Source organism: Mirounga leonina, unplaced genomic scaffold (genome assembly GCF_011800145.1).
Source record: "Mirounga leonina isolate KUSES-001 unplaced genomic scaffold, KU_Mleo_1.0 Mir_94, whole genome shotgun sequence".
In the NCBI taxonomy this organism is placed as follows: domain Eukaryota; kingdom Metazoa; phylum Chordata; class Mammalia; order Carnivora; family Phocidae; genus Mirounga; species Mirounga leonina.
The window spans coordinates 40,306,804-40,333,598 of NW_023270855.1; the positions used below are offsets into that span (position 1 = coordinate 40,306,804).

Genomic DNA, 26,795 nt, shown 5'->3' on the forward strand with positions numbered 1-26,795 from the left:
GCTCTGGAGGCGAGGAGCAAGTGCTAGGGAGGGAGAGCCTCCATGGCCAGGGCCCAACCCTTTGGTTGAGCAATGAGCTGGGAATCAGGCAGACAGAGGCCTTGAATACCTCGGTGGGCTGAAGCTAGACTGGCTCTAGGGCATGAAGACTCCCCCGCCCCCCCTGCCCTAAAGAGCACCCACCTCTGTGGGTTCAGGGAAGGGGGGCAGATCCAAGGGCAGTGAGCAAATCCTATGCTTATCCTCACTGCTCACTGGCCCCCACCCAGGGAGACCCACCTCTTGCTGAGCTTTGGTTTTTCCACCTATAAAAGGGGGTGAGGATAGCTCATGGAGGTTCTGCCTTGATGAGTGTGGAAGAATGACCACGGGGCCTAGCCAGCCAGCCTAGGACTTGAGGTCTGGTCCTCTAGGAGATGGGCCTGGCCCTGACCTTGTGCCCCTTATCTCAGGCAGTAGTCTCCGATCTAAGCAGAGCCAAGCACAGCCAAGCACAGAGCCAAGCACAGAGGGTCGCTAGGCTCAATGCTGATGAACACAAACCCACAGCAGCAGACCTGATGCTGTGAAGGTCCCATGCTGAGCGCATCAGCCGTACTGGAGGCTGACCACAGGTGGCAGAGGGCTCCCAGGGGCCAAAGCTCACTGGGTGACCTTGGGAAGGGCACACAACTCCCCACCTTCTTAAGGGACCCCCTCTTGCCTCCTCTGGCCTCAGCCAGGGTGGGAGGGGTGGTCAGGAACTCTGATGGCAGGAACCTGGGCAGGAACCCAGGATGACAAGTGCAAGGTCATCCAGTAAAGCTGAGGCTGAGCTCAGGCCCATCCAGGTCTTCTCCTGCACCCTGGATCCCTCTCCCTGCCCCACGGTGTTCCTCCATCCCATGCTCTCCAATCCAGAGCCAGCCAAAGACCCACCCACTTCCTCCTCAGCTGGGGTTCAGCATCTCAGAGGGGGCGCAGGGTGTCTCATGGGTGAATCAGTGAGTGGAGGAGGGGAGCAACCCCCACCCTGCTCTCAGAGAGCAGTGACTGCAGACAAACCGAGCGACCACATCTGAGCCTCAGTTTCCTGATCTGCAGAATGGGGTAGGAATGGGGCCTGCTTTGTAGGGTCTACTCTGGGGATTAATGGACGGTGTTGGAGCACAAGGAGTGCTCAGTCTGTGGGAAGCATGAGTCCTACAAGTGCACTTCCAGACACAGAAAGTCCTTGCTGGCCATGTATATTTGAGGAACATTTTTTACTCAGGGTCCCACCTGATCACCTGGCCATGGGTTTCTGCTCCCTGGAAAACCCCCTGCAGTTTGCTCCAGCCCTGCCTTCAGGGGCTGTCCTCTTCTTCAGGCAGTCCCGGGGGCCACACTCCCCCACTCCCAGGGGACATGGGACTGGGAGATTAGCCCTTCCTAAGAAGCCCAAGTGCTGTTGGGTTCCACGTAACCAGCACTTAAGCATTCCCCTGTTTTCTCACTGAGTCAGGCTCCCTGGGTGGATGGTGCCATTTTCCCATTGCACAAGGAGGAAAACTGGGACCAGGAGAGCTGAAATCACCCCGTCGGGATAGATCTGAGTCCACCGTGGTCTGTCAGTACAGGGCTCCCTCCCACACAAAGTCCAGCCCTGAGGGTGGAGGAGATCGGGGGCCGAGTGGCCTTCGCCAGCCGGGATTGAGGGTCCCTTTCCTGGGAGATGGCACGGTAGAGAACAGACTCCCAGACCCTCACTGCAGCAGAGCCGTGCGGCAGCCTGAGTGGAGGTGGGCAAGATGAGGTCCCAGGTGGGCAGGCATGTGCTGCCCGGCCACTTGCCCCGGCCTCCCCAACTGGTGCCGCGGCTCTGTAAGACCCAGGTGGGCCCTACCTGTCGTGGAACAGCCGCGTAGCGTGAGATGGGCATGGGGCCCAGGCAGGAGCAAGGCCGCCTCCGCCTGCCCGCCCCCCTCACTTGGCAGGAGCCATTAGCGCCTGGCAGCCCGTGTCCCATGGCTCTGACAAACGCCTTAAATGTTGTCGCCAAGGCTCCAGCTGTCCCGCCAGCCGCCTTTACTCCTCGTAATAACCAAGTGTCGAAGCTGATTGCAGCAGCGGGATGCAGCCGGTATTCAGAGCAGCTCTTACCCTGGGCGTTTCCACCTGGCAACCCGGCCGTGCCCACCCCACCCTCCACCTCCAGGCCTTTGTCTGCCTGTCGGCTCTTCCCAGGCTCCCCAGCATGGCCTCCGGGCTGGCCGGTGCCCAGCTTTGTATCCCGGGTCATGCTCGGGCTGCCGCCACCAAAGCTGGTGGGCAGTGATGAGGTCGGGTCTCAGGCATCCATGCCCAGCAGAGTGAGGTCCCAAGTGGAAAGATCTGGCTCCGGTTCCCACTCTTCTGGGAAGCCCCTATTTTTCATCTCTCTGCTTTGGCGCCCTTGTCAGTAGAATGGGAATAAGAATTGGGCTCCATGGGGCTTAGAGGAAACATGTGTGTGAAGCAAGATGCAAATCATGGCATCCTGTGGAGAAGGCTCAGCCACACTGTGAGCACAAACACCCGTGGATGGAGGGAGCCTCAGGAAGAGCAAAGGCCTGCATCAGCTGCCGTGGCCTTGACTGTCCTATCCCCACAGAGAAGCCATTCATCCTCACCTCCACAGCTTGGCCCTGCTCAGGCTCCCCCTTGGAGTCCCCTCCCTTCTCCCATCCATCTGGCCTTGTTTCAAGTTTGGTCTGCTGTTCCCTCTTCCCAGAAGCCCTCCCAGCCTGATCTAAGCACCCTCCTTGCCCACAGGTTTTATGTGGCCATCCAGTGGGTCCTGGATATTCAATATTCTCCTCTGATTATCTACCCTCATCCTCACATAGCCTTATAAGGTCGAGACTATTAGAAGCCCGATTTTAGAGATGAGGCAACCAAGGTTCAGACAAGGTGGCAGTCACCGTGTCCCACATGCAGCTCCTGGTTCTGCCCCTCAGGATGCAGTGGCCGCTGATCAGGGGAGTAAACGAAGCCCCAGTCTCCCAGGGGCTCTGTCAGAACGGCAGCATCCTCACCCCGCCTGCCTCACCCCGGCCTCGTGGGCTTCCTTCCTGAGACACCCAGTTACAAGCACCAGCATCCAGGTGGTTGATCCATGAGGGCTCTGATCACCGGATCGTTTGTTTACAGCGTCTCTAACCTTCCCGTAACGCTGGAGGGTGATGGTCAGAGAAAAGTAAAGGGTCAGTGGTCTCTGCCCGTTCCCCAGACTTCCCTGAGGGATGCAGAGGTGATGGAGCAGGTGGTGACCATGAGGCAATGTGAGGTGCTAGCAGAGGTGCCCCGGTGGGGTGATGGTTACTGTGGTGAAGTGGTGGTGCTGGAGGGGATGGTGGAGGGGACAGTGATGGTGTTGGTGCCTGTGATGATGAAGATGACGGTGGTGATGGTGGTGGTGCTTGATGGGAGGACCAGTGGTGGGGTAATGGTGGTAGGCGTGATGAGCAAGGCTGGCAGTGGTTAAGTGGGGATGAGCAGTGATGATGGAGGTAGCAGGGATGGTGGTGATGGGCGTGACACTGGTGGTGGCAGGGGTGACGGTGGTGGCGATGGGGGTGATCGAGCTCCCCGTGGAGTGTACCTCATGGTAGGCAGCCCTGTCCCGCATGTGGGTTGTGCCCTAGCCGGAGGCAGGATGCAGTGGGGCTTGATTCTCTTTTCCTTTTAACCTCTGGCGAGCACAGCCTTCTGGGTAATGAAATGCAAATTGACAGAAAAGACAATGAGCCAGCCTGCGGCCGGTGGGGCAGCTTGTAGAGTCAGGCTGATTGCCTCTGTGCCAATTTGCATGGCATTAGCTTTGCATGTCTCCTCCAACGGGGCTCATGCGCTTCATCAGAGGTCACCTGGATGGTTGCGTCCAACAAGGGGTAATCCAGACCAGGGACAAGGGCAGGGCCACTCTGACCCTGACTTGACTGGGGCTCCAGGATGTGACTCAGAAGAGTCTGGGCCTGTGGGGAAGGCCACTGGACGGCAGTGGTGGGGAGCAGGGGGGAGGTCAGGCTTCATGGTCGGCCAGGACTAGGGACAGGCCAGAGGTCCAGTTCCATGTGTGTCAGGTCTAGGAGGTCCGGTTTGACCGGCACCATGGTTCCATCCATTGCATGTGGTGTAAAGGTGACAAACAGGCCTCAGGCAGAACAAAGGTTTGGCTGGCCTGGGACGCCTCAGTATAGGTCCAGGCTTGCCCCTAACTGGCACCATCACCTGGGTGGTCCCTCCAGGCCTTGGCTCTCCCACTGTGCAGAGAAGCCCTTGGCCTCATTGTCTTTACAATGAAGATGATGATCATCAAGCTCCGCCAATGGTGTGCTCAGCAACAGAGGCCAGGTCCAGCTCTCCATATGAAGGTCACACATTGCAGCCCTCTGAGCAGGCCCATCCCATCACTGTCACCATCACTCAAGGCAACTCCTGGGATCATTCCTGGAATGATCAATTCCTGGAATGTGACCCAGGGGACCTAAGCAGGGTGGGACCCAGATAGATGCCCAAACCCAGCCCTTTGGCCACCCTGCCAATCACGCCTGCCTCTGTCCGTGGTTCTGAAAGTGCAGGCCCAACTTGCCCTGGGGTCCCTGCTGTGAGAGGACCAGGGGTCCCTTTCCTATTGCCCTGCTCTCTGACCCCTGCAATCTTTCTGATCCAGTGCAACCCAAGACTCCACCCTATACCCCCTGCCAGGACAGAGGACAGTGGGACAAGAGGCTCTTTCCCTCTGCCCTCCACCCCAGCCCAGCCACTGCCCCCTCAGGCAGATCCTGGTGCCCCACCAGCCCCACCTCCCCTCTCACTGTCCCACTCCCTCTCCCTCTGAGGTTGGGTCTAATCAGAGCTAATCAGAAAATTATGAGCTGCCTGATTACTGATTAGATTCCTAATGTTAATAGAGTCGAGAAGGGCCCGCTCAGGCTGTGTTTTAGGAAAAAGTATAAAAATAACATCATGGGAAGGGAGTATGGCGGCTGGGTAGGGGCTTGGGCTCTGCTGTCCTCACAGGCAGGGGCTCAGGCTCCTCTGTTCTAGTTGGTGGGGGGCCCTCAGGCTCAGCTTTTACGTGGAAATACATTTCATAACAGAGAGGCCTCCTAGCACCCCCAAATTCTCCCAATGCAGCTGCTACCCCAGCAGCTGTGACTGTAGAGGCCTCTACCAAGGTCTGTGCTCAGGACAGCAGAACTGAATTGTAGTGGTGTGATGGGTGGGACATAGAGAAGAACTTACAGATGGTACACTGCATGAGAGCAGGGCCACATCTGCCCTAGCCTGGCATAGGCCAGGCACACAGTAGGTGCTTAATAAACATTTCTTGACAGGAAAGAGAGAGGGCTCTTCCCACTGGAACCACCACTCTCCCATGGCCTGTCCCTGAGCCGTGGTGGGGCATAAGGACACCTGAGAAGGCTTCTTGGAGGAGTGTGTTGGAGCATGTCCGGAGAATGCACTCCTCCTGCCAGAGCAGGAGGACCCAATTCCTGCCTGACCTGGCCAGATGAGGGACCCGTGTCCACCACCCTCCAGCCTCTCACTCTGGCAAGGCCTCGGTGAATTTTGCTTCCAAACCATTTCATCGTTGACTTGGCAGCAGCTGGGTGGGACTGGTGGACATTTTCCTGAGTTCCAGAGTGAGGCTGGGGTTCCAGAAAACAGACATCTTCAGTTCAGACCCTGGAGGCAACCCCTTGCCCCCTCTACATGGGGTGCCCTGAGGGGCCTGTACTCAGCCTCACTCTGCCCATGCCTTTACCTCTGCACTCTCTGGGATCCCTGTGTTCTGTCATCAGTGCTGCTTCTGGCCTGGTCTCTGCCATCTCCACCCCCAGGGAAACCCATGGCCTCCAAGCCTGCAGGTGTTTAAGGGCACCTCCTAATCTCCCTCTCCCACCCTACTGACCAAGATGGAAGCTTGCACCCAGCACCAGGGCCACACACATCCATGAATCAAGTCCCTGCCTTCCAGAGACCACATATGGGGGGAGTTAGACAAAGTACTGATGGAAGTGCCACAGGGAATTCTGGAAACCAGGCTGGCAGGAGCGCCAGGCTTCCTGGAGGAGGCGGATGAGCAGGTAAAGGGGGTGGGGGGCAGTCCAGGCTTAGGGTGCAGCACAAACAAGGGTAGGGAGCCCAAACATGGTGGGAAGGCAGAACTCCGGGTCATCATGGGGGGAGAGTGACAAGGTTGGCAAGGCTAGGCCACACAGGTCCCCATAAAGGGTGACAACAGGGAAGTGGGGGCTGGGGGAGGGACATGGGCCTGTGTGGGAGGCCTAAAGTGTGGGGGCCTGGGGAGATGAGCTTATGTTTAGCAGCTTGGGTGGGAGTCTGAAGTTGGGCTGAGGGTGGTTCTGGAGAGGTCTGGTCAGAAGGGAGGGGTGTCACAGGAGTAGGGGCCTTTGGAGGGGAGCAGCTTCCAAGGGATGGCCTTGGGGTGGAGGTGGTTGAGTAGGACATGCAAATGGGCCCTCAGTTCCTGCCCCATGGCCCTAGGAGAGCCCAGGTGGGGTTCTGGTCTTCATTAAACAGGTGAGAAACAGGTGCAGAGAGATGAAGGCAACACTTACCAAATGACGCACTGGGCCAGCCATCAGGCCTTAGGAGCTCAGGCCTCCCAGCCCCTGTGACAGGGCCATTGCCATACACACCCACGCCCACACGTGCTAGTCTCCAGAACATGGCCTGATGAGGGAAAGGAGTCAGTGACATTTCCATGGTACACTTTGATAAATGGTGTGTCACCCATCTTCTCTAACTGGAGAGTGGCCAACAGCCCTGGGCCTGACACCCTCACCTGATGCTCTCTGCATGTTTTTTAAAGGAATGAAAGAAACATTAGTGAATTACACTGGGTCATCATTCAGAGGGAGGAAACCTGACAAAACTGGAAATTTTATGAGAAATTCCACCTGGCTCACCAGGGACTGGGTTACCTGTACAAATATGCAGGTTTCATGCTGGAGACTAGGTTTCAGCTAGGTTGGTGGGTTCTCACCCCTGCAAGCCCCCTGAGGGATTGTGCTGAGCGGGGCCGCACCTTGAAAGAAGCCCCTTCAGCCTTGGAATCCACATGGCCCGGCCCTCAGCTCACGCTCCTCGCAGGCAAGGTGCTTGCATATGGCCGGGCTCTGGGGCTACAGCCCAAACTCTGACCTGTGTGTTGGCTTTATTGGCTTATTTCTCATCAGGGAAACTCTCGCAGGTGCCTGGCAGGCGATCGAGGAGCAGCAACAGTGACTGAGCAGGGCAGGGTCCCAAGAGCTGGGCCTATGCTTACTGCCCTCAGCACAAGGCTGTCCACACTCATTCCCTCCTGAAGCAGCCCAGCACCAGAACTGAAATTTCCCAAGGGTGGGCTTCATCCATGGTTCCTGACAACTGCTCTGTAAATTCAGGCTGGCCCTGGCGAATGCTCTGCCCACCCACAGAGGCCCCTTTCCTTGCCCCTTGCCCTGTTCACAGTGGGCACTGTGGACCCTGCCCCATGACACACTGCACCCAGCTCTTTCTGTGCTGACTGAGGTTCCCGTTGAAAGCTAGAGCAGTGAAGCCAGTGGGATTATAGGTATCATCCCCCGAGTGCCACTTCACCTCCTTTCCTTCCTACTATTCCTACATGGCTTCCTCCTCCTGATGTCAAACTGTCCAGTTGAGGGTAACATATCAGTAATAGGAGACCCGTGGGTTTTTTTGCAAGTCCTCCCAGGCAAAATACAACACAGCAACCTTCCCTGGGTGCCCGGGGTGTTCCGGGAAATCCCGTCTGTGGTCTGAAATTCAAGCCTCTAGGACACCAGGATCCCCAGCCCCATCTCCATCTTTAGCCCAAGCCACTGCTCACGTCTTCCTATCTTTCCTGGGAGAGTAACACACGGGCTGCCCTTGTAGGCGGGACCGAGGAGGCACAGGAGTCGATGATCGAGCCCGAGATGCCCACAGACAGCAAGCAAGCCCAGGCCTGGGGGTGGAGAGGCGGGAGCCCCTCCAGAAGGAGACCACAACTCGAATGAGTTTTTTCCTGGTACCTGTATTCTGACCTTTTTTTTTTTTAAAGAAAAAAATCCATTTTACTGTTTTTTTGTTTTTTTTTTTTTTAATCAACTCGTAGAGGATGTGCGGCCGCTGGTGAGGGAAAAGGTCAGGGAGCCCGTTGCCGCCAACAACAGCAGCACGTGATGGCTTTCCCCCGAGGCGCCCTTCGCTTCGAGGAGTGTTGGTGATTTTCCCTGCAGTTTTGGTTGCTGGAGTTTTGGTCTGAGGTTTGAGTGTTTGTTTTTCACTGTTTCAGTGGTGGTTTTATCTTTCAGCTGGAAGTCTGGTTCATACAGAAAGGGTGAGTCGGAGGTGTCATGGGACGGGAGCCAAGTGTGTCCAGTGCGGACGGTTGCAGGAGGGTAGAGAGGGTGGGAGGGCAAGGCCAAGTGCGGTCCTGCCCCAGCGGCCCTGGTGTCCGTGGTGCATCTGACAGGAAGGCAAAGCCACAGGCATCTCCATCGACTACAGTGTGTAAGTCATGGGTCCCGGGCAGCCCGCTCTGCCCATGCTGGTGTGTTTCTCTCTACCCCTCAGAACCCAGAAAGCTGGGGGATCAGGACAGGACCTGCCCTTGGAAGGTCATGGTGAGCAGGGCTGTGCCCGTAAAGCCCTGAGCACATCAGGTGCCGCGGATGGTGGCAGTCAGAGTCCTCGAGGCCGCCATCGCTCAGGCGGCGGGTACCGTCTGTCTACACGTGCGCCTCCCCCAGGCCGCAGGTTGTGCAAGGACGGGGCCAAGTTGGGACTCTCCTGGTTCCCGACTGTGGGTGTACCCGCTTGAAGCAGGTGGTGGACAGACAGACAAAAGCCCACTCGGGCCAAGGTAGCAGGAAGGAAGAGAGCCACAGGGCCATGACCCCCAACCCCAGCTGCGCACCTACCCCTATTGTCAGCCCCGGAGCTCTAGCTGCCTCCTTGCTAAGCTGCATCTTGCTTCATTATTATGCAGATATTTTAATTATGCAGATATGTTTTTAGACAGTTTTAAATATGTATATTATTTACTCATTAGACCATAACAGCTCTGGAAATTGGAAATCTGTATTTAGTATCTATCAGTGCACAGTACGGAGCTAATACGGGGCCCGCACGCAAGGAGGGAAGCAGGGTGGCGGTGGTGGCCACGCTGGGTTGATCAGGGGCTGCCGGACACCCTGGTCCTCAGCCCCTCCCAAGGGCTGGGCCCAGTGACTCCAGGGTTGGGGGGGTTGGGCTCAGAGCAGCATCTGGGAAGCCAGTTACTGATCCACTCTCCTGAGAAAAGGACAAAGGAACCACTCCTTGGGGGCAGGTGGGGGGCATCTGAGCCCAAGCAGCAGACCCATGTGGCCAGACCCGGTCTGTCCCTGAGATGCTCACTGTCCAACGCTGCTGATAGACCTGGGTCGATACCCCCTCTACCACTTCCCCACCAGGGGCCTGGGGTAGTGGCACGAATGCTCTGAGCCTCAGTCTGCCCACCTGTAAAAGGTGGGGGGAACAGAAGACTCCACTTCTCCAGTGGCTTGCTAGGGATGGAATGGGGAGGGTGAAGAAGAGGCTCAGTCTTCCGCCTGTCGTCGGATGAACTGCACCGGTCAGTGAAGCCCTGGCCCAGGGGAGGTGCCAGGGGTGGGGTCTGGTGTCATCTGTCACCATTACCTTCCTTGCAACCCTCGGGCAGTGTTTTCAGGGCATCTGCTTGGTGCTAGGACTTTGCAGCCCCCAGCCTCCACCTCAGGGCCCCCCCATCACGGCTTCTGCCGGTCGCAGCCCTCAGTGGCCCAGATCTCAATATCCTGCTCCCCATGGGTTCAGGGCCTTTCATCCTAAGCCTCTCGTATCCTCTTGGAAGAGGGAGTAGCTATAACTAATTAAGACCAAACACCTCGTACAATCTTTCCCTCTAGGCAGCACGAAACAAAGCCTGTCTGATAGGCAGTCACTCCCCAGACCCGTTCGGGTTCGGCCAGCACTGGGGTGAGAGGAGGAGGCTCAGGAGAAGCGGGGCACCCAGCCCTGGGGGAGGAGTGGGCCCTCAAAGAGAAGGGAGAAGCCTGAGGGCTCCAGCCCCCTCTCACTCAAGCCGCACCTCTCCCAGCAGGCGATAGGGGCTGGACCCTCCAGCTGTTGGCCTCTGAGGGGCACCCACCGTGGCTCCAGGCCCCTCATCTGAGGGCACCGGCTCCACAGTAAGGGAAAGACTTTTCACTTAGTGAAATTTGAAGGCGTCTGCAGAGGGGCTACTCCGCAGGGGAGCTTCGTCCCCAGCCCAGCACACCACCAGTCCTCCTTTCCTGCCTTTTCCTGTAAGAACAGTTGCCGGAGCTGAGGGAAACTGATTGTTAAGTGAAACTCTCTGATAATTGCCTCTGAAATGCCTGCTGTTCCGGTGATGGACTTGGCCGTGAGCAGCCCTGCTCAGCGGTCCCACCATGGTTCCCTCCAACGCCTTGGCCACGATGGGGACATGTCGGGCCAGGCCAGCCAACACCAGCAGCTCTGCAGCAGGGTCAGTGTCACCCTCATGGGCCACCCTAACCCTCCACGATGTGATGAGGAAAAGCGGCTGAGAGAGGTTAAGCCACCCACCCGGGGTCACACAGCTGGCTGGCAGAGCCACACTCCTGCCCGGGTCTCCGCCCAGGTTCAGAGATACTCTGACCTTAAGTTCGTGGATGTTCACTGTGCACCTACTGTGCGCAAGGGGCCAGGTTATTGTAAAGCTAACAGCTGCCAGATACGGCCCTCACCAAGCTCAGAGCCCAAGGAAGAAAGCAAGGAGATGTGATGGGGACAGATGGGGTCTTGGCAGGGGTCAGGGAGTAGTTAGGAGGAGGAGAAGGCCTAGGCTAACACCTCAAGGGTGAGGGAACGAACCCGCTGAGGAGTCTAGTGATGAGACACAAAAGCAGAATGTGCAGGGGCCTGGTAGCAGGAGAATCAGAGGCTGCCGGTGGCTGAGGGGCGAGAATAGAGCACGTCTCTCCCCAGACAGGCAGTATCTTGGACATGGGACCAAGCCGTGGGCCCACCCACAGGTGGTTCTGTCTTCAACTCTGGGCCTCAGTTTCCTTCCCCATCCTGCCTGCGCGGAGGCCATCATAAGGAGCCAGGAGAGGTAGGGGGGATGCTCTAGGAGGATGAACCTTAGGGCAGGGTGAGGCTGCGAGCACATCTCCCAGACAGCCTTGAGCAGGGCTGTGGGCTCTGTGGAGACAGGAGCCCAAGGCTCTGAGTGCCTGACAGGGTAGGGGAGCCCGGGGACTGGGCAAGGGCAAAAGGAGGCGTCCAGGGGAGGTGACAGTCTGATAGGGCTGACTTAGGTGATAGGGAGCACGTCCCAGGCAGAAGGTGGATAACAGAGGAAGACCCAGAGGTGGGCAAGAGCCTTTCGTGCTTGGAGACAGCAAGAGACACCCCAGGGGACTGGTCCCTCTGGGCAGCTTCTGGGGGTCGGAGCAAGGGGGCTGCCAAGAACCTACTCACCCTCTGAGTGGGTACAGTTCCTATCCCCAATTTACAGACAAGACATTGAGGGCCAGCAGGGGAAGGCACTTACTCAAGAAAGCCAGGATTTGAACCCAGGCCCGGGCTCCGAGGCTCCGGGAGTCCAGGCTCAGATCACTGCTTGGGGCCCCTCAGGCATGCCAGTGGGCCTCTCCCCTCACCCCCTCAGACCCGGTGGGACCTCCAGCAGCCACAGCTTGCCCCTTCCCCCCCCATTCCGCTGCCTCCACCCTTCCTCCTGCACCACCAGGCCTGTGTGTTTAGCAGTTTCCACACGTCCAGCGCCCGGGGATGGGCTGATTGATCTGTAACACCGAACAAATAATAATGGCTTGATCGTTACTGAGGATTAAACGTAATCCTTTTGCTGTGGCTATTGCAGCTCCGTTATTCATGAGTCAGCGGGCTGACCCGGGCCTTTGAGCCCCTGGGACTTCGAGGAGGCTAGGGGCCAGGGCCCCCCTCCCTGGGTCTCCCTCACCGTGGCCACTCCGCTAGGGAGCCCTGGTCCTTGGGCCCGTGCATCCCATGGATGGAGCTGAGCCCTGAGAGGCCGAAGCAGCCGGCGCCCCTGGCCGGCGGGGAGCTGGGTGCAGGAGAGGCCGGCTCCTCGAGGCTGCGGCCCAGCTGGAGACTTCAGCTGGTGTCAGTTTGGTGTTTGCAGCCCCATGAGCCCCGGGACTTTCCTGAGGCAGGAGGCCTGATCTGGTTATCCCCACGCCCCGCCCTCGCCTCATCCCCTGTGAAGGGCAGCGGCCTCAGTGGAGCCCCACGTGGGCTTCAGGCCCCCTCTGAGAAAAGTCTGGGGTCCCCAGGAAGGTAGCAGGCCACTGGGGAAGGAAAAGGGGCATGAAGAGATTGCCCAAGGCTCACCCCTCAAGGTGCGGCCCCACGGGCTGCCCCTAGGCTTCTCGCACTCTCATCCAGCCCAGGTGCTCAGCTAGCACAGGAGTGCTCAGTTAACTGCAATAGCAAGTGTTGTGTGTGCATATCACATAGCGATGTCCTCTGCAAAGGAACGCTGCAGCCTTGCGATTCAGGGGCCGCACGCATCCTGGGGGTCGGGGTCAGGGGAGGGGTGTTTGTAGTTTAGGCTAAGAAGAGGCCCCAGGGGGAAGCGCAGGTGGACCCCTCGGGACCTCAAGAAAGCTGATGAAGGGCTTAGGGGCAAAGGGTGGCCACCAGATTGGATCCACATGTGGAGAATAGATGACAAAGGGCGAGAGAGGACACAGGAGCCTGAGGAAGGACAGTAGGTGATCTGAGTGATAGCATGGGTAAGATGTAGGTGGTAGGGGTCTAGCATGGATGGATTCATTCCAAGAGGGGACAGGATGCGCTCCAGTGGGCCTGAGGGTCACCCCAGGAAGGTGTCCAGGACCCCAGGAGGGGCCGGGGTTGGAGGCAAGGTATGGGAGGTGTCTGGGAGTATAGAGGCCTGTGGTCCCCGAAGCTGGGTCGGGGGGGGTGGGGTGGGCCGCCCCAAGCAGGCACTGCATAACAGGTGGGCAGAGAATAGAACCTACAAAGATCAGGTGGGGTAGCAGGAGAGGGAATTGGAGGCCAGGAGGGGCCCAACATTGTGAAGTGAGGGGGTTGGACAAGAGAGACTTTCCTACCCTGTCCCCAAGACCCCCAGCCTTACAGTCTTCCCAGCATTCATTGTTCTTGGCCTGAGGAAGAGGGGGAGCTAGGCCCAATGGGAGTGAGGATGGTCCTGGTCAGTCCCTCTAACTGCCCGAGGTGACATCCCGCCCCAGAGAACATAGGCCATACCCCAGAGAACATAGGCCATACCACCCTGTTCCATGCTGGGAGGGAAGAAAACCAGTCTCCTGAATCCCGACCCCCATTTCTCCCTCATGGGCAGCTGCCAGGCTCTGTTAGAACCTCCCCTCTGGGGCCCACATGCCACCCCAGGCCTGGACTAATGGATGGGAGTGTGTGTCCTAAATTCCAAGAGGCCAGGGCCTTCTGAGTGAGGGCTGGAGGCCAGAAGGCAGGACCCACTGCTCCACCCATGGGATGGAGTGGGGCAGGGGTGGAAGACCAGAGCCCCTCCCCCACAAGAGTTGCCCTGTCCCTCACCAGGCATGGTGGGCCCATGGAAGGTGCCTTCAGACCTTGGTCATGGGCTGGGCCAGACTCAGGGCCCCAGCCTGACCCACGCCGTGACCTTGGGAAGGCTGCTTACTGCCTCCATGCCTGGGTCTCCTCATCTGAGGAAGACATGTCAGGCATGAATGGAGACAGCTACACATGATGTGTCACTGGCCTGGTGGCAGGCTCGGCATGCGGCAAGTGACCAGTTTGTGGTGACAGTTGTCAATATGATTAACAGGACTTCACTACACTCAGCTCTGCGGGAGGCCCCAGAGGGCCATCTTTAGGAGTCCCAAGAGTTCCTGGAGGGACAGGATCCACAGAGTCGCAAAATAAGAATCTCTGGGCAGCCGGGGTTCAGGCCCTGAGGGTGGCAGAGTACCAACATCTCCTCCAGGAAGCTCTCCCCGATGCCCCAAGTTCCCATAGCACTCAGCTTCCTCGAAGCACTTCAGCTTCTCCTGCTCTGGTGGTTCTACCCAGTTTCGTATCTGTTTCCTCCTCTAGACCGTGAGAGGGCAGGGCTGGCCCACCACATCTCCGCACATCAGCACGGTCTGGTGCCAGGCATGGCGGTAACAGGGTGTGGGATAGAAGGACTGCTCACACGCAGAGGGGCCGTGATGGAGGAGAGTGCAGGAACCAGCCCCAAGGGATGGCCAGGCTTGTGTGGACAGAGGCTTGGAGAGCCGTGCTGGGAAGGGGCTCAGGAAGCTGGGACAGGGACGGTGGTAGTGGGCCTGGGTGTGTGAGATGCGCTGAGGGCACCTCCTGCCAAGCCCTGAGCAGCTGGTGGCAAAGACGCATGAGCAAGGCACGCCTGGCCCTTGTGGCAGTTCACCCTTGACTAGGGAGGGCCTCTTCTTGGCACTGGCTTGACACTGGTTTATCCGAGGTAGAGGGGCAACGGGGCTTGACTCCAGGGCCTGGGTCCTACTGCGTCCTGGGGGCCTCCCTGCCATCCTGTGGGCAGGAGATGTGGGGGGCTGAAGTACAGGGAGTCCCATGGAGATGCCACTCAGGTCACTTTGTGCAGGCTTCACCTGTCCTATGTGAACCCAGCTGTGGGTGGGGGAGGGGCTCACACAGCAAGCTGGGAAAGGTCTGGGGCCAAGGAATCCCGGAGGAGGCAGCATGGGGCAAGGGAGTCCCTGAGCCAGCCTGGCTCCAGGGAGCACTAAGGATGGAGAGGGCTGGGGCTGGGCATGGGCCTTCCTCAGCCTCTGACCTCCCTGTGCTCTGTTCCTCAGAGGTTGGCCGACGCCGCAGAGAACTTCCAGAAAGCCCACCGCTGGCAGGACAACATCAAGGTAAGAACTGCAGTGCCCGCCCCAGCCCGCATGACCTGCCCACCCCCAGCAAGGGTAGATGTGAATTTGGGGGAGGGGGCGCTGCCCAGACTCACTGGAGGAGCACCGAGGGCTCTGTGGAGGGGAGCCTGGAACCTTAGTCCAGCCTTCAGCAAACATTTGAGGCTCCCCTCAGTGCTGGGACACAGGGTGCAGATTTGAACCACTCCACCCTAGAGGAGCTGTGGGGTCCCCCAAGGGCAGACAGGCCACTCTAAAGTGATGCTCCCCAAAGTTGGTGTTGCCTTGGAGGTTAAGGATGTGCCCAGACTCTGGAGAGACCCTAGGGCAAAGAAGTCCCTTGACTCCAGGACCTTTCAGACTGTAATACACTGACCTAGAAGAGTCACTGCCAAAGGGGGACTCTGTCCCCTTCCTGGGACTTCCCTGAACAGCAGCCTGTCTTCCAGGAGGCTGTCCGACTGGGATCAGGGACCATGCTTGTGACAGCCACAGAAGCCTCTCCTTCCACCAAGAGAGCTCAGAAGGAGCCCAGGTGCCAAGGGAGTGGAGGGGTGAGAAGGTGGTAGTAGGTCTCTTCTTGAGGGCAGAAGGGCCCAGAATGTGGGGGAAGGAAGGGAACCCTCATTGACTGCCAGTCTCAAACACAGGTGGCCCTCACAAATGCAGGCAGCTGTGTTTGCTTTGGGGGGGGGGCTGGACACACCTGCACCCTTTCCATCAGGCCAGCATCTCAGAGGGTCTCAGTAAGCCAGAAGGTAAACTGAGACAGGCTTCCTCCCAGACCCAGGGAACCCCCAATGCCAGGGATGATGGAACCCTCAGGGGCCAGGCCAGTTAGCAGGGCTCGTGTGTCCTCCACAGCTGCCCAGGCATCTGAGCCATGCCTCCTGGGGGTCTCTGTGCTGCCCACAGGGAGAGGCGCCAAGGGCTGCCTGCGGAGACCCGGGGCCTAATAAGGTGGGGTAGGCCCTTGCCGCTCCAGCTCTGGGTCTTGCACATCTGGCGGGCCGGTGGATTATTATCCCTACTTAAACTGATAAGAACAGTGAGGCACAGGGTGGTTAGACCTACCTGAGGCACCTGCTGGTGGCAGAGATTCACAGCCAGGCTGTCAGGTCCCAGGGGATTCATGCCTATGATCCAGGCCCCCTGAACCTGTCTGCTCCTCATCCCTGGCCTCCATCCCGCCAGGCCATCCTGAGTCCTGCCCTGCCTCGCCCACCCCATGGCATCCTTCCTCTGCTTCCTGGTCAGTGCTGGGTGCTACCCTCAGGGAGCTCAGGTGGGATTGGAGCTAACAGGTGATTGTTTATAGTGGACACATAAATGAGTGGATGACTCCTTGGACAGACCCCGCCTCCCCAGGAGCTCAAGACTCACCCTTCTCTCTTCCTCCCTTTCCAACACCACCACCCATCCCCGGGTCCCCGTGCCTCCTCAGCCCTTTGATCAGAAACAGCGTGGTGGCGGTGCTCCCACCCACCACTCAGATCACGCTGCCACCAATAAAACAGCACCCGCCCGGGCGAATCCTCTTCAAGGTCCAGCCCTGATCTGGCTGTTCCTGCCTACCTTGGCCACCTCATTCCTCACCCACCTCCCCCTGTGCCCCAGCCATGCTGAACACCTCACTCCAGGCCCATTCCTGATCTCTGCCCGAATGCCTTGTGTTCCTCCCGGCGGCCCGGCTTGTCTGTCCCTTCCCAGTGAGGCCACCCCCATGGCCCAGTTCATCAGCCCCTCCAGCTTCTGCCCATCCAGGACCCCACCACCCCCCCCACGCCTCCCCTACTCCGGCCCTTCCTTTGTTCCTGACATATCTGCGTCCTCTCTCCCTACCCAGGACCGTGTGCAGAGCTGACACGGGACAGTGAGTGAAGGAACAGGGAACAAGGGAATGAAAAGACCCGCCCTCAGCCTGGTTTTCTCTCCCTCCCAGTCCAGGCCCCAGACAAGAAGACAAAGAGGCCGCCTTAGCCCCAAACCTATTTTCTTTTCCTGACTCGGCAGAAAACCCAAAATTTACAAGGATCATCCAGCCAGACTCCTGACCCCTGATTTTCAGCTACTCCCTGAGGCAGGAACAGCTTACCCCAGGCCAGAGTGGGCACCATGGGGGCCTGCCAGGAAGGGGGACCACGGTCTCAGGGGCATCCGGGAATGCTGAGACAGGTGATGCTGGAGACAATGTGCTCCCTGCTCACCGAGTCCCCACGGGGCCCTGCAAGGGTTTGCCCCTCTCTGGGCTCCAGTTTCCCATCTGGCAAAGGACTCTGGTGTTTGATGCTGCCTGCTGGCCCGGGCCTGGTGTGCGAAAAGGGCCACTGCACACGTCCGGGCATAGAGATGCCAAGGTGGTGAGAGTGTAGGGCGTCTCCGGCCCTGCGCGCTCCTGTCCTGAGATGAGGCAGGAGTGGGCTCTGGCTGGCCCCCTCCCCTCGACACGACCTGGGAGGCCCCCAGCTGTGGAAGTGACCACCGGGCCTCCCCCTCAGTCCGTCCAGCTGTGCGTCTGTCTGTATCTCGGGCAGGGCGGAGCTAGAATCACCCCCTCCTTCCCAGCTGTAGGGTCAGGGCCCCGCTCTTCCCCAGAAGCCCTGCAGTCACCCTGCTGCCTGGCTGAAAGGCATCGCCAGGGCTTACGGCGGGCCCATTAGCTGGCTCGCCAGCCTGCCCTGAGTTGGGGAGGGAGTGGGGGGGGCACTGGCGGCAGCTGCAGGTGGGGACTGTGCATGCCAGGGGGATACGGGGCCTTGAGGCTGGGAAAGGGATGGCGTCTTTGTCGCTTGCAGGCATACCACCCACTCTTGAGACCATGTCCTTCCCAATGACCTTCAGGAGGTACAGATAGGGAGCGTGTTCCTCCATGGGGCGCTCTGGAGACCCGCAACGCCAGTGTCAAACTCAGGCCCTTTACGCAAGCAAGCCGGGCCTTGGCCCAGGAATGCCCTGCCCTCCTCCTTCAAAAGGGCAATGCCTCTCCCTCTCCAGTTCACTCCCTAGGGCTCCTCTTTCTGAGTCCCAAGCCCGGGACTGGCCCCCACGGCCCCCAGCATCCATCTCGGGAGCCCCCAACACTGACAGTTCCCAGTGCAGCCTGCCCCAGGCCAGTATCCCAGTGGACTCATCTGTCTGCCCCACTCAAGACTCCTCTAGGCCAGAAGCAGTCGGACCTGCTTCAGTGTTGTCCACCATCTGTCCATGTGCCCAGCCGAGTGCCCTGTGGATAGGTTGGCCGAGAGCAGCTGGGCCTCGGTCTTCTTACCTCTGAGATGGGAGATTGGCACCCGGCAGTTCTGGGCACAGAGCAGATGCTTGGCACATGGAATCCACTGTGTGATCAGTAGGGTATGGTCCTCCCTATGCCAGCGGCACACAGTAGGTCTACATGCAGACCTCTGAGGAGTGGACAGTGGTATAGTACATCCACACTCACACACACCACCAACGCCAGCCCAGGCACTTGGGGGATCCTGGGGTCGACAGGCTCAGAGACGGCACGAGAGAGAGAAAGAGGTCTGGACATGAAGGCCCCCTGTTCCCCTCTTAGTCTCAGGCCATGACCCCACACACTGGCTGTGGCAGACGCAGGGAACCCCAGCCTGGCCACAGCCCTTGGACCCCAGGGAAACCATGGCCCCTGTGAGAGGCAGCACGTCCCCTGACCCCGCAGACAGGCAGCAGGTGCTCTGGTGCCCATAACACTTAGGGGAGATGAAGATGGCCCGCCTGCTGGACACTGTGCCTGGCCCAGCACCACACTGTGCCGGCATTATCTGCTGTCTGGACCACCACCAGGGAGGAGCTGGGCCAGGGCATGGGTGGAAGAGGCAGAAGAGGCCATTGGCCGCAGGGCCTCAGTGCCAACACCTGGCCCAGCAGGGGACAAAGGGCTGCCCTGGGAGTCTAAGGGAGGAAGCAGTCCTACCCTGGGGAGTCTGAAGCGGGAGACACAGCCCTACCCTGGGGGGTCTGATGGGACAGGCAGCTCTGTCTGGGAACCTAAAAGGAAGACTGTGAAGGCTGGACCAGGCCAGAGGAGCCGGCTGGACAGGACAGGTGGCCTCCCCGGCCTGAGGTCTGCCCCAGCCATCAGGCCTGCTGCCTGCCTCTCTGCCAAGCCAGCGACAGACGGCTCTCTCAGAAAACAGTCCTTTTGGCTGAGCTGAGCTGGCCGTGGGCCAGGGCAGGAAGGCCAGTCATCCTCACCGTACCCCATAGTACCAGACATAGGCACCAACTGCTATTCCCCATGCTTACCCCATGCTCACCTCCTCGCCCTGTTTCCCACCTGCCGGCACCCCTCGTGTTCTCTCTTGGGCTCAGCTCCAGCTAAGGAGAGGGTATGTGTCGTCTGTACAAAGGCCATGTGGGCCCCCCAGCCCCACCCTTCATGTGTTATCCGTCATACAGAAATCCACAAGGGGGAGAAATGTGAGTTCAGAAGGGTGATTCCCCCTACCCCCTGCCAAGTTTGAGCAAAATGGCCCCTAAAATAGCAGAAGGGGGCATTGGGTGTGGACCCCAGACATTAACAATGCCCATTTCTCCCCAACCAGAGGGTTTCCTCCACCCTCCGGCCCCTCCCAGGACTGGAGTTGCAAACATAAGGGCCCCCACAGGTAGGGCTGGCCCCAGCGCCTGGAGAGGCCCAGCTCCCTGCCTCTGTAGGGCATCTTCATCCCACCTTTGTAAGTGGGAAATCAAGACCCTGAAGGAAAGCCTCACCGAGGCTACAGGATTTAACAGGCACCCTTGCCTCCTTGATGAGATGGGGGTGACCCCCAGGAGTAGTCCTGGGGCCACTGGGGACTTCGGAGGCTTCAGGTTCAGTCTTCACTCACCATTCGGGATCCCAGAGCACGCATGTTCAGGTCAGGATTTGAGGCCAAGACCCTTTGCCAAGGCCCCTGCGTGCAATCGCTAGGCACCACGTCCTTGTGGTCTAACCATGGCAGGACAGTAATGGTGGACACGGGGCACTGGGCAGACCAAAGCAGACGCAGAGGCCTTTCCAGTGATCCCCCCAACTCCAACCCTGATGGCCCCATTCTCTCACACCCCCAGCTCCACACCGCATCAAGCATAGAGACCACAGCTGTGTTTACAACGTGTTTTCACACATGTGACCTTGCCTGCCACCATCCCATGCTAATCCTCTCTGTACCAAGGAAGGGGCCTGGCCTGGCCCTTTCAAGGTAGGAGAGGTAGGGACAAGGACCCTGGGGGACAAGGACCGCATACAGATTCCTGAGCTTCACCCATTGTCTGCAGGGCACTGGCATCCTCTTCTATGACACATTTCCCCTGTGTCACTGATGCCACCAGCATCTGGTCCTCTGCTGAGACCATGAGACTGCAGGACAAAAAGACAAAGGGAGCCGTGGGGGCAGCTGCCCAGGGGTGGCCCGAGTGCAGGCAGGACCCAGCCCGGCCTGTGAGAGGGGCGTGTGTCTCCTGGGGGCCCCAGAGTTACTGACCCCCACCGTGCCCTTTCCTGTCCTTGCAGGAGGTTTGCCTAAAAAGTTGGCCAGTGAGGGACGCCTGGGTGGCTCAGTCGGTTAAGCGGCTGCCTTCGGCCCAGGTCATGATGCCAGGGTCCTGGGATCGAGTCCCACATCAGGCTCCTTGCTCAGCAGGGAGCCTGCTTCTCCCTCTCTCTCCCTCTGTTTGCGCTCTGTCAAATAAATAAAATCTTAAAAAAAAAAAAAAAGTTGGCCAGTGAAGCCCCATGTTCTAATCTGCAGTCGTCCCACCACGCCCGCCTGTTTTCATTACGGAGGGAAAGAGCATCAGAGCCGTGTTTATAACCCCCTTTTAGATAGCAAATCACATTTTCTTTTTGCCAGCGAGTGTGTTGAATTGATATTTTTTCCCCTCGGTTTAATGGGTTTGTGTGTTCAGGAATGATCTTCATCAACCGAAACTCCTTATTGTGTTTGATATAACGTCAGCTTTCATTATGTGCTTTGGTTGGAGCCGGGCGCAAGGGAAGGCCGAGCACCCTGGAGCCTGGGCCCCGGCCCCCACCCTGCACCCACCTGCGCTCCAGTCCTCCTGCCTGGTGGGTGGTGCGGCAAAGGTTGGAGATGCAATGGGAAGGCGGGTTGGAGCGTGGGTGCGAGGCCTCTCTTACCCCTGCCGTGTCCTCATCTGTATGAGGGGGAGGGTCGCAGGGCTCCTGGAGGAGCCCCGTAAACCCAGCATGTGTGAAGCGCTGGACGCAGCAGATGCCTCTGGTGACCGAAGCAATCAAGTCGCTTCCGGTCTTCCATCCATCCAGCTGCTGTGGTCTTGCCCAAGCCTGGTGCCAGGCATGGAGTCGATGTTGCAGAAATGCTCAGACTGGGTTTACGGGTCCAGCCAGTGGCCTCTGCCCCCCAGACCTCTGGTGGGAGACAACTCACAACTGTCCCCACAACAAGCCCCCGTACTGACCACCTTAAACTACGGCCTCAGGCCCAGCACACGGGCAGTCCCCGAGGCCAAGCCCCCTCGCTGAAGCCTGAGGAGCCGTGCGGCCCTGAGGTCACACAGCAAAGGGGTGGCCAAGGTGACTTCTGCCCCCCAGAGAGTAAGTACTGGCTCTGTGCTTGCTGGGAGCACACACTTGGTCAGCACCCCCATTTTCGACCACAAAGAAACAGGCTGCCAGGGCCACGCACCAGGTGTTTGCGGTACAAGACAGCACTGAGGAGCGCTAGAGGAGGGTGACTCGGACGGTGGCCTTCTCCTGTGTCCTGACCCTAGAGCCCATAGGGGCAGGAGAGGGGCCAGTGGCACTTGAGGGCACCAGATTCACCTTCTGGAGGCCTCTGTCAGCCATGCTCAGTTCTGATTAAAGATCATTAAACATGAAATTAGCCCGTTTGTGTTACGGGTCCCCGGGGTGGCCGGTGATGATGACGCGCAGATGGCCAAGAACCCAGGCTTCGGGCAAGCGAGCGAGGCCGGGATGGGTGGGGTGCGCACCGGCGGGCCGGGGAGGCAGGCGGGGGGGCCGGGCTTTGTTTTTTCCCGCTCCTGTTGTGTAAACCCCCTTGCATTTCACAACAAATCACAGATAATTAATAAGTACATGCCCATAATGAGCAGGCTTTTTAGTAGAAGAAATTGGAAGATGCGATGTCGAGTCATTTCACTCTGGCCCAGACTCGGCTCTGTTTTCCCATCTTCCTCACTCCCCTGGTATTGCCTCAGCCAGAATCTCCGCACACAGGCTGGCTCTGACCCCGCCTCTCAGCGGTCCTGGAGTCAGGGAGCCCCCGGGAGGCCCCCCCAACCTGGGGCGCCACATGCCCCTGGAGCCTGTGAGGGCCCCTGAGGGGGTGTCTGTCTGGGGCGGGGGTGGGCATGCCCGGCCTAATTCAGCCAGCCCTCCCCAAGGCTGCTCTGGATCCGGGTGGGGGCCTCAGGGCGGGGGCCCCGGCTGCACCTCAAGCAGCCTTGTGGGGAGCTGTGAGGGTCAAGGCCTCTCTCTCCCCCCAGGAGGAAGATATCCTGTACTACGATGCGAAGGCCGACGCTGAGCTGGTGAGTGCCCTACCCCTGTTGGGGGGAGGAGAGCTGACAGAGCCCCACACCGTCCCTTGGCTAGTAGCCACAGCTGTGAAATGGGTGTGAGGTCTCAGCGCCCTCCCACATTCTGAGGTCACCCTGCAAAGTAGCGGTGGCGCAGGCCCTGGGCCCGACCCCAGGCCGGTAGTGAGGCGTGGATCTCCTCCCGTGGGTCAGTCCAGGTGCCAGCATGGAGGAGGCTGGGCACTGTGGGAGCGGAGGAGAGAGGGAGCAGCGCGGAGGGCTTCCTGGAGGTGGGCAGGCAGGGCCGGGACGGGGCTGTGGTGTGACTCACGTGGTGCAGGTACCTCCGTGTGCTGAGCCCCCCGCAGCTGGCCCCACCGTCGGGGCTCCCACCAGCTCGGTCAGGCTTGCCCCCGCTGCAGAGGCAGCCCAGCTGTGTGCCCGTTCCCCAGATGAAGGACGGGGCTCGGGCTCTGCTGGGGTCACTGGCTTGGCAGTGATGGCGCGAGGGCTCGCTGGACGGCCCAGACCCTCACTGCTCCCGTCTCAGCGCCCCTGACTGTCTCGTGGGTGTTTGGGCGCCCCGTCTCCGGAGGCCTCGCGTGAAAGCCGTATGACCGTTTTGGTAGCAGGGGACCTACAGAGGAGCCAAGAGTGTCCGAGAGGGCAGGGCACACAGAGTGCACAGTGTTTGGTGAAACTGCTAAGGCCCAAGTCCATCTGCCTGCCTTGGAGGCAAATGTAGTTGAACTTGACTATCTCCTCTGTAAACAGAGGTGTCGTAACAGCTCAGTCTCTGGGGTCCCACCTGCTCTGGCTGGGGCGGGAGACCCCAAATCCAGGGGTTCTCTCCCGGGCTCATTGGCCGGGGGCATTTCCTGGGGTGAGCGGGAGGTAGACAGTGCCCCTGGAGGTGGGCAGGCAGGAAGGGAACCCTGCAGAGGGTCGGTGGTGCCAGGCCAGCCTGGGTGAGCCTTGAGGAGGGCAGGCGGGCAGGGGGCTGGAGAAGGAGGGGTGGGTGGGCTAAAGCAGGTGTGCTTCCCCCTTGGCTGAGCCTCCGTGGCTCCCAGAGAAGTTGCTAAAATTAAAGCTGGAATCTGAAATTCAAATGAAGAGCGAACCTTTAATTAGACCCTGAATCTAATTCCTTACCCCCCTCAGCAGCAGGCTGTAATTTTAGCAATCAGTGCATTAAATATAAACCAGGAGACTGCAGTTGCCCACCGTACAAAACCCCTGGGCATGGGGGTGGCGCTAAGAGGCTCCTTGGCTGTTCTGGTGCCCAGACCCCTGCCAGGATCCCCTGAACTCCCTGTGCCCAGGACCCCCGCCCCCTGGCTCTAAATCACTGATTCCCTGCAATGCTCCCCGCCCCCCCACCCCCACCCCTCAAGGGGGTAGGGACAGCCCCAGGAGGGAGAGGCACCCTGGGTGGGGCTGGGCTAAGGGCAGGCCAAAAGCCTGGCCCTCTATAAAATTTGACATGAACACATTTGCCGACTCCCCTGCTTGTTGTGTTGTTTTGTTTTTTTAATCTTTGCCAGAGGTACAGTTAGAGATCTTTCTAGACCATTTACTTTTAAATTACCAGCCAGAAGGTGGGGGTGGGGGAAAGAGAAGGAAGGAAAAAGTTCGCCAGCTGATAGCTTATCAGAACGGAATCCAAATGTCACATTAGTTGGGAAAGTTGGGAGATTAAATTTTCCAGCGCCCTTCATCTGCTGCTGACATTTCGGGGGCTTTCTTCTCCCGCACCTCCCCCTCCTGCAAGCGGAACGTGAGTGGCTCACGCCTCAGAGGCGGCAGGCTGGGTAGCTGCCTGCCCCAGCTTTACCCAGCATCCTTGAGCTTCTGAGGGTCCTCCTAGGGTGTGCCGAGGTGGGCAGAGTCGCACACGTGGTGAGGGGGTGAGGGGGCAAGGGGAGGGCAGCAGATGGCTTGGATTTTGCTGTACAGAATCCACCCTTGAAGAGACGCCAAGGGTCCTTGCGGCAGACCCTCTCGGGGCCGTGCCGACCCCCACACAGGCCCGCCTGCTGCGGCCCCACCCAGGCAGTAATTCATTCCCCAGGCTGGAGGACAGACCCGGAGCACTCCTGGGGTGGGCAGAGCACATCTGGCTGGGTAGGGAGGCACGATCACTCTTTCCCCAGACAAGATGCAGCGGGAGGCAGGAACATAGCGGGTGTGCCCAGGACCCAATGAGCAGTGGGGTCTGCAGAGCCACAAGGGGGTGGAAATGAGCTGAGCCTGGTGTTGACCGTGATCACACGGGTTGAGAGGCAGTGAGGGGGCATGCAGATGGCCCAGCTGCTTACACCCCTTCCTCCGGGGGCACAAGGCCCCCAGCTCTGCCCCTGCCCTGCCTTGGTCTCCATCCCTCCTTTCCTCCCCGCCTGGCTCTTCCCTGCCTTCCTCTTCACTCTCTACCACCATCTTCCCCTCCCCCTTGCACACCTGCACCCATGCCTGCCCACCCCCCCCACCCCACCCCCGCCGCTCGGCTGCGGCATCAGCACTGTAGCGGCAGACCCGTTCCTGCCAGCCTGTGGTGGTGGGCGGGGGTGCACGGCGCATGCCCAGCCTGCTCGGCCGAGAGATGCTGTAATTGGCACCTGTCAGACGGCTGCAGCTCATTTTAGAAAGTCAACAGGGGCCTTTGCAGTCCCTCTGCTAGCAAGCGCTGAGGACCCTCCCTCTGGAAGTTACGGGGTCTCAATGCTAGCCCCCACCCCAGCCCAGCTCTCCCCCCACAAACTCAGCCCCTACACCACCTGCTGAGGGGGTGGTGACCCTCCCCCAGAGGGGGCAAGGACCCTCTCACTGGTGCCAAAGGAACTCCATGCAGGGGATGGGCGGCCCCGTTGGGGGGGGTGCCCAAGGCTCCTGGGAAGGGCTGCCTAGGCCTCCCTGGGATCACACAAACCCGTCCTTGAAAGCAGAGGTGTGCAGCCTGCTCTTTCTCACTGGGACTTAATCTCCTTCATTGATAATTGGTTTCTAAGACTGTGGGGAAGTTTGGTTTGGGTTTTGGAATTTGGGTTTATCAAATGTAGGGATGGTGGGTGGGGTGGCCAGGGGCAGGTGGGAGTCACAGGCCTCCTGGGGGAGGGGTCCATACCCCCTGTCCATCTGTCCCTGTGTCTCTCCATCTCTCCCCATCTCTGATTCTAAGATGTCCCTATCACCTAGACTCTGGCCCTCTCCTGCCTGTAGAGCTGTCTGACCCCACTCCACCATTTTTTAGCCCTGACATGACCGCGGTGGGGGGGATCCCTTTCTGCAGGATGACCCTGAGAGTGAGGATGTGGAGAGGGGGTCCAAGGTCAGCACCCTCAGGCTGGACTTCGTTGAGGACTCAAACTTCAAGAACAAAGTCAACTATTCGTACACGGCCGTGCAGATCCCCACGGACATCTACAAAGGCTGTGAGTGTGCAGAGCGATCAGAAACTGCCCTCCGCAGCCAGCACGGGAGCAAGGCCCATGGCCTGGGCACTGCCAGGCCCTGAGTGCTCAGCCAGTGCCGTCTGCCTTCAGCCCCTGCTACCCACGTCCACACGCAGGCGTCAAGTCATTCTCAGGCATGGCCTCACCCTAACACTCAGACTCTCACCGCTGTGCACGCACAGTCTCCTGCCCCTGTGGACACATGTGCCCCACGTGCCCCCAGAGCAGCTTCTCCCCGCCGTCCCCCATTCCCAGGCCGCGTGTAGGAATGGTTGAGGAGCTACCACATCAGATGAACACAGGGGCTGGGGGAACAGGGAGCAGTCCCTCACGGACGCCAGCCCTGGAGCATCTCCCTCCTTGTCCAGGGGCAGGGCAGCTTTGCACAGTGGGGAAACCAAGTCACTACAGCTGGAAGGATTTGAGTCAGGCATGGGAAGGAACTTCCTGAAGATCTTGGGAGGTGTAGGGGGAAGAGACCGAGTCAAGCACTACAGAGAGAGCTCTAGCAGCGGGCTTCAGGGCCCTGGGGTCTGGTGGTTTGGGCATAATTCTGTGAGCAAGTACAAGGCAACCTCAGACTCCAAGGGGCCCCCTGGGTGGAGGGTCTTGGAACACAGGTCCCAGAGTTTCTGGGTAGTCTCCAGAATGCAGGGAATCCTGCAGGGGCCTCAGGAAGGCCCCCCTCCACCCTTCGGGTCAGCCAGGACTTCTAGGCAGCCTCAGGCAGGGGTGGGGATAGGTGCTGCCCCCACCCCTGCCGTCCCTGCCACAGGCCTCCCTCAGGCCACCTGCCCAAGCCAGTCGAGGAGGACTATCACAGGCAGGCACGCTAATTAAAACAGGAGCCATACCGCCCTCCCCA

At 59.2% G+C, this 26,795-nt stretch overlaps 1 protein-coding gene across 2 annotated transcripts in view; it reads left to right on the top strand.

The window, feature by feature from the left end:
• Positions 1 to 26,795, top strand: part of CACNA2D2 (calcium voltage-gated channel auxiliary subunit alpha2delta 2) — a 140,555-nt gene that overhangs the window by 95,025 nt on the left and 18,735 nt on the right. For both annotated transcript variants that reach the window (XM_034996624.1, XM_034996625.1), the window contains exons 4-6: positions 14,898 to 14,957; positions 22,449 to 22,493; positions 25,768 to 25,909. In XM_034996624.1, coding sequence (XP_034852515.1) covers positions 14,898 to 14,957; positions 22,449 to 22,493; positions 25,768 to 25,909 — 247 coding nt within the window. The remainder of the gene's footprint in view (positions 1 to 14,897; positions 14,958 to 22,448; positions 22,494 to 25,767; positions 25,910 to 26,795) is intronic.